At 38.5% G+C, this 13,435-nt stretch overlaps 1 protein-coding gene across 1 annotated transcript in view; it reads left to right on the top strand.

The window, feature by feature from the left end:
- wwc1 (WW and C2 domain containing 1) overlaps positions 1–13,435 on the top strand; it is an 84,099-nt gene that overhangs the window by 44,197 nt on the left and 26,467 nt on the right. The window contains 7 exon segments of the mRNA NM_001102742.1: positions 823–1,026; positions 2,083–2,159; positions 3,120–3,199; positions 7,048–7,177; positions 7,340–7,486; positions 8,943–9,016; positions 12,659–12,901. Of these exon segments, the coding sequence (NP_001096212.1) occupies positions 823–1,026; positions 2,083–2,159; positions 3,120–3,199; positions 7,048–7,177; positions 7,340–7,486; positions 8,943–9,016; positions 12,659–12,901 (955 nt within the window).

The raw sequence follows: 13,435 nt of genomic DNA, 5'->3' as shown, positions 1-13,435 counted from the left end.
TTTCAACCCTATGTAACTATGTAACTATTACATTAACATTTATTTATAAAGCGCCAACATATTCCGCAGCGCTGTACAATAAGTATGTAACATTATAAGTAAATACTTCTAATTTTTAAAAATGATTTCCTTTTTCTCTGTAATAACAAAACAGTACCTTGTACTTGATCAAAACTAAGGTGTAATTAATCCTTATTGGAGGCAAAACAATCCTATTGGGTTTATTCAATATTTAAATTATTTTTTAATAAACTTAAGTTATGGAGATGCAAATAACAGAAAGATCCTTTATCTGGAAACCCCAGGTCCTGAGCTTTCTGGATAGCAGGTCCCATACCTGTACAATGGTTCTTCTTATTTATTTATATTGTACTGACATATTCAGCAGTGCTTTAAAGAAATACATCTTTCATATCAGTCTATGGGGCAGGGCCCAGTGGAGCTTACAGTCTAAGATCTCTGCAAGTTGAGTTTTGCATTTTCTTCATATCTGTATGAGTTTCTTTCAGATACTGTCCTTCCTTGCAGGGCTTCCTAGTTGGTTTCTGAATTTGAACATAATGTGTGAATGTGCAATTAGATCGGAAGCTCCGTTGTGGCAAGGATTCAAGAGAATGATAAACAATCTTTGCAAAGCATTGAGTAATATGACAAGTCTATATGAATAAAGGTTTATAAGTAGAATAATGTTTAACCATAAATGTGGACTTCAAGCCAACAAGTCTGAAAAACACTTCTGTAAAATCAGTCAACTGTTCCCAAGAAGCAATAACCACTGACCCATGTGTGTTCTTGTCCAATTAAACCTTAAATGTTTTCTAGAAACCACACAGATAGAGGACCCAAGGGTGCAATGGAGGAGAGAGCAAGAGCGCATGCTGAAGGATTATCTGGTGCTGGCCCAAGAGGCTTTACTCGCACAGAAAGAAATTTACCAAGTCAAACAGCAGAGGCTCGAATTAGCACAGAAAGAATACAGGACCCTGAATGATGTCTGGAAGCATAAAGTGGGATCTCAGACAAGCTGTGAGTACTGGAGCCTGACGCACATTTCACTGCAGAGAAGCATTGTCATTCTAGGCATTGAAAAAAGCACAAAGCACCACAAGGTCATGTATAGCCAACCTTTAGCCCTACTTCACATACTGTGTATTTATGTGTGCAAGTGCTCACTTTGCGACAGGTGTTTGTGGCATTTGGTAACATAGGAAACAAGGTGTTTGGAATTCAGAATAAAGTAGGCTGATTATCAGATACCGTGAATACTAAAAAAATAAATCTCGGTACTAAGAAAGCAAATAACTAGAAATCTATGTAAACAGATAAAAATAATAGTTACATAGTTACTGTTATGCGTAGCTGTTTGCATGTTAAAAAATGTGTAAAATTATTCAAGAGATTAATTTTCAACAGTAATATTTACTTGTCATACAGTTTATTACATATGTGTTTAAAGGAATACTGTCATGGGAAAACATGTTTTTATTTTAAACCCATCAGTTAATAAAGCTTCTCCAGCAGAATCCTGCATTGAAATCCTTTTTCAAAAACACAAACAGATTTTTTATATTTAATTTTGAAATTTCACATGGGGCTAGCCATATTCTACATTTCCCAGGGTGCTGCAGCCATCTGGCCTGTGCTCTGATAAACTTCACACTTTACTGCTGAGCTGCAAGTTGGAGTGATATCCTCCCCCTCCCAGCAGCCGATCAGCAGAACAATGGGAAGAGAGCAAGATAGCAGCTCCCAGTAGGTATCAGAATAGCACTCAATAGTAAGGAATCAAGTCCAAGTCCTCCAGTTACATGGGAGTAGGAGAAACAATAGGTTACCTGAAAACAGTTCTAATGTGTAGCGCTGGCTCCTTCAGAAAGCTCAGGCACAATGCACTGATATGGCGCCTACACACTAATGTTACAGCTAAAAAATTACCTTTGTTGGTTCAAGAATAACATTTTAATTGGTAAAGTGAATTATTTGCTATGTAAACAGTGTAATTTAGAAATAAAAAGTTCAACACAAAAATCACGATATCAGCTATTGTTTTCATGAATGAAAGTAACATTTTATTTGTTTTAGTGGTATCTGGCTCCTCCTCAAGTTCCAAATATGATCCTGATATTCTAAAAGCTGAAATTGCAACAACAAAATCCAGGGTATGTTAAATATTCTATCTTCTGTTTTAATGGATTTTGATTGACATGTTTTTATTTTTGGGGGGTTTTGCTACTTGTTTACCCTAAAGGGGATTAGGTGGGGGGTTCCAGCTGCACAGCCTGTACATGGGCCCTGGCCCTTATACTGTAGTTACATTATTGAAGGGAATCTGTTATGGCCTGCTTATATGTAATTTTGAATACATCAGTTTTTGCAAATAATGAATTGTACTTTATTTAATCCATTTGTAGGAAGTACGGCCATATTTTAAAATCCATGTCATGGGGGTTGGGGGCAACCAATTATATTCCTTGCAAGGAATAAACATGTTCAGTTTAGGTTCTTGTTATCTCAAAAAATAAAAAAACCCAAAGATTTTTTGCAGTTAAAACCATGTGTGCACTGGTGGGACCTAATATGGAGTGGCTTCAGTTACCCTGTTTGTCCTGATTCATGATTAAAACAATAGGCAGATAGAATATTCAGCACAAAGATTTATACATTGAACTTGAAAAAAGGGATATACAGCCCGTTTAACATTCCTGCAAAAACAGTTGCATCAAGTAAAAAAAAAATATGAAAATGATTAAGATAAGACTCATCAGCAGCACAATGGCCAGGTAGCAAGATAACAGCTCCCTGACATCTGCATTGCTAAAAATGCTTCAGCGCGCCATCAAGTGGTAGATATTAGAATAGCACTCAATAGTAAAATCTAAGTCCAGTTTAGCCAAGTCATGACAATGAGTAGGATAAACAATAGGTTACCTAAAAGCAGTTCTATTGTTTAGTGCTGGCTCTTTCTAAAAGCTCAGAATCAGGCACAAAGCACTGAGATGTCTGCCTACCAATAACAATTGAAAAAAATACATAAGAATAAAACTTTAAATATATATAAATATATATAAGTATAGTTGGTGCCTATGGAACCACTGCCTAATAGGTACTTTGTCTTACAGGTGAACAAACTAAAAAGAGAAATGGTCTTTCTGCGACAAGAACTCCAGTATAAAGAAAATGGCTACCAAACTCTCAAAGAGTAGGAATTATTTTTTATCTTACCTGTGTTTTATGGAAGATAACCCATCTTAACTTGCCTTATATTTCATAAAGTATTTCTATAGTGCGTATATCTTGCCCAAGATCTCGGTCACTGGGAGTAACTGATGGAAGTTGTTGTAAGAGAGTAGGGTTATTTATGAAACCTCTGGCACAATTCCAGCACTTGTGCCAATGGTTACATCAATGACCCTACACTTCTTACAACATCTTCCATCAATTACCTAAAGGATACAAAAACAGGCTCTTTAGGAAGCCATTCACTTGGCATATGCACCATTTAGTTATGCAACACTAATCTCACTCTGCACCTTTGATGGCATATCCCAAACAAGCACAGAGAGTGGTGCAAGGGAGACTTTGCCAAACATTGGGCAAGTACAGGGCTGTGAAAAGCCTTGTTCCTGCTGGGGCTACTGTCAAATACATGGCACATGTAGGGGGATCAGACAAGGGCATTGATTGTCTTTTCAAAATGCCACTTGGACTAAGCGACAAAGGTGCACACCCCCCTGATTAGTGATATATTCAGACATTTAGGTCAGATTTAAAAATTATTTAAAAATAGTGATATTCTGAAAATATGAAGAAAAACATCCTCAACAAATTAAATTAGTGTTTTTTTCAGTAGCCTACAGAAGACGTTTTCCCAAACAAATCCTGCATGGAAATCTTTTTCACTGTTTTCCCTTGCCGGATTTTCTTTGACATCACACTTTCAAAACAAAAGAAAATAAATCTGCGAGTGAGATATTTCAGCAAGTAGCTAGGATGTGACATTTTAGAGGAGATCAAGCTGAAAGAAAGGATTAGCAGGGCTTGTTTTGATCTTAAGGCAGCTGACATTTCTGTGCTTAACAAGGTCTTGTAGCACTAGCAACCCTTTCATTTCTCACTATTAGAATTTCTGGTGCGGCTCCCATATAAATACTATTTTTTTTTTTTTTATTAGCAAGTTGCCATCTAACATTACAGAAGTATGTCCCAGATGGGTATAGGAAGAATGTACTTGACTGTTCATAATCGCCTGCTAAACCTGTTCCACAGCTCTGCTGAGCTCTCTTAGCATTTACGCCTTTCGTTTGGCTGCAGGAATGTGTGTTGAAACAGTGGAATAACAATTCTGGCAATTTAAATCTTAGGCTAACCTGATTATATAACAAAGGTGGCCAGTGTGGGGATTATCAAACTGGCAATTAGAATGAGAGTACAAGTCACCACTTACTCTACTCACCATATCATAGAGCTGTTTTATCTTAAGATCTTAAAGATGGATAAATCCAAGCTGTTTTTTCTGTAGCATTATATAGGGTTTCAGTACATTTTCCATTACTTGGTAGAACTAAAACTACACTATGATTTAGGTGATTTTTTTTTTCCTGCTTTACTTTTTTGCCATTTAACTTGTAATGTTGAATAGACACCCACTCGGCCTCCTCTCTTAGGAACTGATTTTGACTGTTGACTACTGAGCATGCTCAGTTCTTCTTAGCTCAGGTTACTAAACACACTTCCAGTCTAGCAGCCAATAAAGAGATGGCATCACTTTACACTCTGCTGGAGAAACATGTTTATGTATCACAGGGAAAATGGCCGCCAGGTGAAAGCTGCTATTTGTTTTAGAAATATGTGATGGTGCTGGTGACCAGTGGGAATAAATGCAGTGCAAATAATGCAGATTGGGTGGGGGAGATGTGCCCAACCTTTATATATGGTAGGAAAATGTAGTGTTTACGTATCCTTTAAAATGGTATATTCTACTCATTTATGTGTCAGGTAGTAGATATAGCATTCATGGAACACCATGAATGCACCGAATCCTGGATTTAGTTCGGTATTCGGTCAGATCCAGGCTTAAGGTAGTGGTGGTGCAATTTTTCAATAATTCCTTATCCAGAAAACCTCAGGTCCTAAGCATGCTGGATAATATATCCTATGCCTCTAATACAATGATAAGGAGCTTCAGCTGGGGTTTGTGACCAGTGCTGGGCCTAGCTGGCCAGGCGCCCTAGGTGACCCACCTCTCTCCCTCCCCTCACTGTCGTGCACGCATATGACAGTGAGAGAAGGGGGAGCGCAATGCACCAGGACAAGTGCTATGAGCAAGGACAGTAATGGGCCAGCAGTGAGACAAGGGCATGGAGTAGGGGAGTAAAAGAGATACATGCCTAGCCTTCCCCCCAGCATTGTTCCCTAGGATGTGCCTCTTCTGCTTACCCCTAGTTCTGGCCTTGTTTGTGACTTCTAATATACCTGCAGTTTGATACCTTGAATAAGTGTTGGTTGGGCTTACGTTATTCTCTGTAAAAGCTGAGGCCAAGGTGACATGTTATATGGTTTTAAATAATTACAGCCCTGATATGACAACTCTGTTTCCAAGGACATGACGACTGTGGCCACACCTGGACTATCTGCATATCCTCTCTCTTCCCATCTTATATATAGCACAAGGGCAATGATGCATCATTAGAAGAATTCTTCACAGGCTAACTTAGTAACATCTGTTATTGATAGTTCTTTGCAGAAGCCAGTACAACAAACGCATGAGCCAATGATATGGGGATACCAGGCTTACCAGTTTTCTAAAAGAATCTTACTGGCTGGTGGGGAAGTGGGTACGAAAGGGGGCAGGGTAATGACTTAAAAGGGCATGGCGGGGACACATAGACAGTAGGAGAGCTGGCTAGATTGGGGAAAGAAATAAGTAGGATTAGGGCAGATCAAGGGCAGACCAGGGGCTAAAATTAAGGATATTACAAATTTACAGACTACAAACTACAATAGTAGTAATTTTGTAATACCAGCCTCATCCTTGCCAGGTGTTTTACCAGCTTGGCCCTATGTCATTGTGTTAGTTTGTAAATTAAAATGTATTGGGCTGCTCTACCTATGGCCATGAAAAGCAGCCTTGAGAAGATGAAATTTGCTTTCCCCTTAACCCGTGGCTCCTAGATACCTTATAAACTGCCAATGCGTGGCCAGGTAGAACTACAATTATGCAATCTTACTATCTGTTTAAGAAGAAAGTAGTCGAATACGAGCCATATTTAAAAAAAAAAAGGAATATTTAAAATTTTTTATTTCATTTCAGCTTCATAGTCATAATATTTATGCGCATTTTTTTGTGGAGGGCCTACTCAGTTTTCTATATATATTAGGGATAGAGAGACACAAAAAATACAGTTCTTGCAATGTATAATATTGAAATTTACAGCTCACAAAGAAAATACAAAAATGCATAATTATATGAATATTTGTATGTTTCCAACTGTATATCTGTGTATACAAATGAAAGCTGATGCATTCTGTACAGACACCAGTACTGCAATCTGTAACAGATGGGGTTGTTATTCAGTTCACTTAGAAAGAATTCTTCAAATGGTGCTGCTACTGTTCATTTGGATGTATGCTAGTTGTACATAGAGTAAATTTGTAAAACTTGCTCTTATATTTTACTGTCTGTTAAGGTAAAACAAATGGAAGATTAACACTAGTTATGCATAGGGACATTTTACCTTAAGGTTGGTAAACTGTGCATTTGGTTGACACTTGGGTTTGGAGTATGCTCCCATTTGGCACATATTCTGTTTATGTGGTCTTTATCTGTTTTTATAGTACAATGGGCTTGTTAGCTTGGAATCTTTGTATTTCAGGTATTGCGTTAGAGTAAAAGGTTGTTCTTTTTATACCATTCCTGAGCCAAAAAGCATGTCACACCTTGGCCTTAGTTCCTTTATATTTCTTATAACATTAAGGACACACAAATTGCTCTAAATATTTACAGTTTTAATCAAGGATAGACCTCATTAATATGTTTCTTTTAAACAGGATTGACTTAAAAATGTCTAAAAATCATTGCGCTTATAAACTTGATGAAGCCCAAGCTATCCTGAATGAGATGAAAACTATCAAAAAGGCAATTACTTCTGGCGAACGAGAGAAACTAGACCTAATTCAGGTAATTTATTAAAAAGAACCAAACACTATAATATTGACTGGATATCAATTACGACATTATTATAAACCATTACAGATATAATCAAAGCAAGGTATAATAATATGCACCTGCATGTATGTTTAATGACTGTCAGTAAACCGTGGCCTTGGTTTCTTTTCTTAGAGTCTTGCTGAATTAAAAAATGGATTCCTCGTTGACAAAGGATCACAATCAGACCTCTGGGCCAGCAATACTTCTTTAGCATCTTCAGCTAATTCTCTGTCCAGGCAGTATCTCAATGTCAGCTCTCAAACAGATATTTCAGGAAATGTAAGTGCTAAATTTCTTTTCTGATTTTTCTCTCTTTATACCTTAGAAATGTCCCTTTTTTACTTCCAAAATAAAGCAATTAACATTCACAGCTAGACTGCACTTTAAGGTTGGGACAGTCTGCACAACCATTCAACACCAAATACATCTAGTTATAGTGCATACTGTTAATATACAAAAGAGCTTTTTGCAGCATTCCATATTTAAAAGATATTGAAATCATTTCTAAATCTGAGCTATTTTAAGTCTAAGAGCTGTATATTTTTACACAGTAAGGATATAGAAATACAAGACATAACAGATTACATATACAGACAAGCATATTGTTAGTACACAGTCAAGGGGGCCTGCTCATGAGGGCTTACAATCTAAGAGGGCTAGGAAGTGACACAAACAGAGTGGTTGTAAAGGTCATGTTGGTTAAGATAGCAGTGGTAAGAACATAGTAAAAAAAATTAAAACCAGTAGTTTCAGTGGAAGTGACGAGAAAAGGGGGTTTAAGGAAGGTTTAGGTTGCTGAGGCCCTTAGGTTATAGTCTTGAATGAATATGTGGGTTTTAATTGATAGTTTGATGGTATAGAGGTTTTGGGAAAGTCTACTGAGAAGGGGTGGAACTCACAGAGGATGGGTACAGCATGTGAAAATTCCTACATGGTTATCATGGAGTTGATGTATGATGGTGTGAAATTATTGAGTTCTTTATAAATGAGTACAAGTAAATTCTATGTATAATGAGTATCCAGTGCAGGAACTGGCAGAGGACAGTGGGAGGAGAAGCATATAAGTCAGGCAGAATTGTTCATAATGGATTGGAGGGAGTCAGTTTAGATAGGAGGTGTCAACTAAAATTACCCCCTTGGCAATTCTGTGTTGCCTACTTTGCTGCAAAACTTTGGGGTAGACTCTTTCCTGTTTTAGCAGGATAATAGCCCCCTGAGGTCTGTACATAATTTTGAATACTTGGGTGGTTTCAACCCAACTGAAGACCTTTGGGATGAATAGGAGTGCTGATGTGAGCCAGGTCAGCAACGTTCCAACATCTAGAAAAAAGCCTTCTCAGAACAGTAGTGGGAAATGGCTTTAACAGACTAGTAGGACTGCTAATACCTTGGGTTTTGTAATGTGAATTTGAATGGGTAGATTATTATACTTTTTAACTATGTAGTGTATTTATACTGATCAACAACCTCTGAAGTTCCTCTTTCTTGAAGGCAAAATCCAAAATTTTTTAAGTTAGATCATCTCTTCCTTTAAAAATCAGTGAAAGTGAGGGAAATCTGCTTACATTTTGTGCATTTTTACTTATTTTAATCGTTATTTCACCTCTGCTTGTTATTTTGCATGGCAACGGCACGGGGCTATTTGTAACTGTAATATTTTCTATTATCTTTTTTAATCTTTGTCACTTAGTTTTTTGTGCCATTCAGCTGACGACCTGTTCTCTTGTTTCCCCAGCTTTCTGTGGTCAGTAATAACCATTTGGCCGAGAAGGTCAGGCTACAACTGAGATATGAAGAAGCAAAGAGAAGGTATTTGCTTTTTTTTTGCATATGTTTTTTGCAAAGTATGTACTTTTTTCTGTTTAATAGATCTATGGTTTAATAATAAGGTGGGAAAGGACTATATAAGACATTTTTTTTTTTTACAGATTAAGTCTCTAACTCTTTTGCATTGTTACAGACCTTTGTCATTTTAAATTATTATTATTTTATTATTATTATACCCTCAAAAAGGGGAATGGGCTCCATGATCTACAAAATAAGACTGAATCTTATAAATGTAGGAGAAGTGGGACAGGCAGTCTGCGTCCAGTGGCTGCTTTAAAAAGAAGATAGGGCTCTTTACATCCCCAGGTGCAGTTGGGGCCCCTGCACTTTCCTGTAGTCAGTTGCACGTAAAACCACCTTTATTAAAGTTACTTGTGTCAAAATGTACTCATGCTTCTGTTAAGTTGTGCTGGGCATCACTCCTTCCTTGTGTTCCAAATCGAGAATTGCTGCACCTATCGATGCAGGGGAACCCTGGAGCTGCTGCCACCTCCTGGTCAGGCAATTGAGCCAGGGTTCCCTTCACGCCCGGCGTCAATAGGCACAGGACATTTCCACCTAAAAAATCAGGCACGAACATCACTTGCACTTGGAACACAGCCTATTTGGAAGCAGCCTATTTGCCACTAAATGCATGCTCAGTTGCAGTAATTTGCCATATAGTAAGCAACTGCAGTAGGCACAGTGCAATTGTGCCAAGCGAATCTCCCCCTTGTGACCACAATGACACTGGAATTCCAGGAAAAAACACTGAATTGTGTGAAAAAATATGGGAACTGAACTTGTATTTGCACTTGCACCCTGATATCTGCAATATGTTATAACTTAGGCATGAATGTGCTGGATCTACAGTATATTGTGCTGCCTTCTCTATAGTGGTACTGAAGTTGTATAAGTATAAGGGAGTTTTGGTTCTTATTGATTAGAAAAAAGCTATTTTGAGACCAAGCTGTATGTTTGTTTCCCCTTGCATCTGTTGTTAACAGACTCCATACCTATGAACCGGCTGCATGGCACCAGCGAGCTCAAACACCTACTGAGTTCTTTGTCATGCAAATCAAACTTTATGCGTGAATGACACAGTTTAAACTTGGCCTGGAGACTGTGAAGACTGAAGAGTCTAGTCTGGTGCCAAGTATTTTACTGTGTTGCAACACACTGATAGGCTATTACTTGCTTCTTTTGCTATGGAAATGAGATAGTTATTTGCAATTCATCTGAATCTTCATGGTCCTCTTTATAGCTCCATCTGTATCTGAGGCCTAAAATGACAGGCCAGCCAGTAGCTGCTTTGAGCAGTAGGCAGGTATTTATGCTGTGAAATATCACATTACAACACTACCCAAATATGCATTCATCTGCTGTCCAACCCCTCCACTCTCCTCGCTGTAACTATGCGTAGTGCTGTAAATAATTAGAAATGCTATATAAAAAATCCTTTTTATACCATTTTGAAAAGAAAATTGCAAAATGACACCTATGTAGAATAATAAAAGTGACTCTTTATCAGCTGAATTAGCACAAGCTTTGTCTTTTAAATAACTAATGGGGAGCAGACCCCACAAAGAAGGGGAGCTTGTCAAGAATCAATGTTGATCCATGACTTCACAAACACAATCGTCATTTTCCAGCGTTTACACAGATCATAGGGGGCAGCAGAGACACAGCACCCTCTGGTGTGGTCATTGGGGGTTTCCAGAGCTGGAACTAATTTAATGGTAGGCAGAAGATGTACGTGACTAGGGCACAACAAAGGATAGTATAGATTGGTAGGTGTGGGTTGTGTGGGTTGGGTTTACTTGGAAGGGTTGAACTTGATGGACTTTTTTCAGTCCTATGAAACTATGTAACTATGGGCAGGTGTCTTTTCACCTACCCCTAGTTTAACTTTTTGAATCTGCCTGGCGATGCAAGCTGGATGTGAGCTGCTCAACTCCACAGTCTACTTCAATGATGCTGGAGAAGGGGCGCAATAAAGGGCGGGGGGGATGCTCAACTGGTGGGCCAAGCGCTGGGGGATTCTGTGGTATACCATTGGTCTAGTATTTCTGGAAATCACAGCAAAAATATTGTTTCAGTCAGCGGACTAGGCCATCACTTTTTACCCCAGCAAGGTGCCAGCTGGCAGTTTTGTCCAATGCACGGTCACTTCTCTTCAGACGGTTGTCTACCTCATACTAAAAGTTATTTTTAAGGTGAACTACCCATTTGAACGTCATACCTCCAAAAAATTTATTGAGGCCACATGATTAAACACTGTGAGTTATTGTGTTGAGGTAGAAAGGCGCATGAGAAAATAGGAAGCATGTGTGTTTTACCAAAGAGCACCATTTCTTACCTTTATTTATATAAACCTGCAGTGTCAAGTGAGCATTTGGAATCTGTTTATTACTGTGTTTTAGGTCAGATAACTAGGCCAGACTCTGCTTGTGTGAATGTTAACCATTGCCTGTATTAGAAGCTATTTTCTCCTAGCGTGCACCTCTCACCTACCGTAGCAGCGCTTATTTGTTAGCCTTATCAAGAACGGAATGTCTGTACGCTCTTATGGCATCTTATATGCTTTATGTTATGGGGCTGGAAATAGGATTTCTCTGGCACAGAGACAGTCAGGCCTGGGAGTCAAGGAGATAGGGCTGTGCTTTTTATGGGATGCAATCCATACAAAGGATATGTGCCAGTTACCAGCATGACTGGCATGTATTTATTCGGTTTTCAAACTGAAGAAAACTTTCAAATGTGTTACTCACCATACCCAATATTAATTAATGTGATATTTCGGTAATACGGTATACCTGTCTGCTTCTGTGCTTTTTCACTTTACAGGGGTATCTCAAACCTGATACAGCATCTTAGTACTTAGCACTGAGAGGCTACTGCTAGCCATGCAGAATAATGCATCAAGCCATATATATATATATACATATTTAAAGGAATTCTGTTACAGGAAAACATGATTTTTACTAAATGTATCAGTTAATAGTGTTCCACCAGCATCAGAATCCTGAATTGAAATGCATTTTTGAAAAAAGCAAACTTTTTTTTTTAATATTTATTTGAAATTTAACATAGTGTTAGACATATTGTTAGTTTCCCAGGTGCCTTCAGCCATGTGACCTGTGTTCTGGTAAACTTCACTCACTCTTAACCGCAGCGCTGCAAGTTGGAGTGGTATCACTCCCCCCCATTCCCCCAGCAACCGATCAGCAGAACAATGGGCAGGTAGCAAGATAACAACATTTTAATAGCGTATTTTATTAAAATAGCAAACTGATTTTGTTACATTTAATTGGTAGGTAACAAGATAACAGCTCCCTTATAGCTGTATTGCTAAATATGCTCCCATGTGGTTCCATCTAGTGGTAGATATCAGAATAGCACTCAATAGTAAAAATCCAAGTCCCACTTGGGACTCAGTTACATGGAGTAGGAAAAACAATAGACTCAGGCACAATGCACAAAGATGGCTGCCTACGCACCAATATTACAGCTATAAAAAAAAAATTGTTGATTCAAGAATAACGTTTTAAATGGCAGAATGATTTTTTTGCAATGTACATAGTATAATTTAGTAATAAAAATTACACCATAAAAGTCATGACAGAATCCCTTTAATTTTTGTAGGATAGCAAACATAAAGATCCAGTTAGCTAAAATCGACAGCGACGCATGGCCAGGAGTTCTCGACTCTGAAAGAGACCGGCTCATACTAATCAGTGAGAAGGAAGAACTGCTGAAAGAGATGCGCTTTATCAGCCCGCGGAAGTGGAGTCAGAGCGAGGTGGAGCGCTTAGAAAGTGAGAAGAAGCAGCTAGAGGAAGACTTACAGGCTGCCAGGGACACACAAAGCAAGGCACTCACAGAAAGGTATGGGTCCTATAAATGCCTTATTATCAACAACATCAGTGCCAGGGATTTGCAATGAGGGTGCAGGCAGAAGTGCAGGCACATAAGTTATTGTATGCAAATCCTTTTCTGTATACATATTTTTACAATGTTTCATATCTGACATTTTTATATTTCTTACCTCAGCTGGAGAAATAATAGAAAATCACCCACAGAGAACATTGGATACACTAGTCACTGTGTATTACCATAGTGGGGTTTTTACAGGTGCAGTAATGTACAGAGAATATCACTGCCAACATAATAGGCCCTGGCATTTCAAGTACACAGAGGCCCAAACAGCCCCCACCAGCCCAATAAATAGTGACTGTCTATGGCATTTTACAGCAGCCCCTCTGGCATTGGCCAGAACCCACAGATAATGATTAATCACATTAATAAGTGATGATGCTTTGAGCATTATAATAATCTATCAAGAATTTGAACTGATCTTGTCCATCAGAGGTAACTGGAGAAGCATCTCTTGGGCCCCCGATTTATGCCCCAAGGCCGCCC

This window comes from Xenopus tropicalis, chromosome 3, assembly GCF_000004195.4.
Source record: "Xenopus tropicalis strain Nigerian chromosome 3, UCB_Xtro_10.0, whole genome shotgun sequence".
In the NCBI taxonomy this organism is placed as follows: domain Eukaryota; kingdom Metazoa; phylum Chordata; class Amphibia; order Anura; family Pipidae; genus Xenopus; species Xenopus tropicalis.
This window is presented reverse-complemented; position numbering and strand designations above follow the sequence as displayed.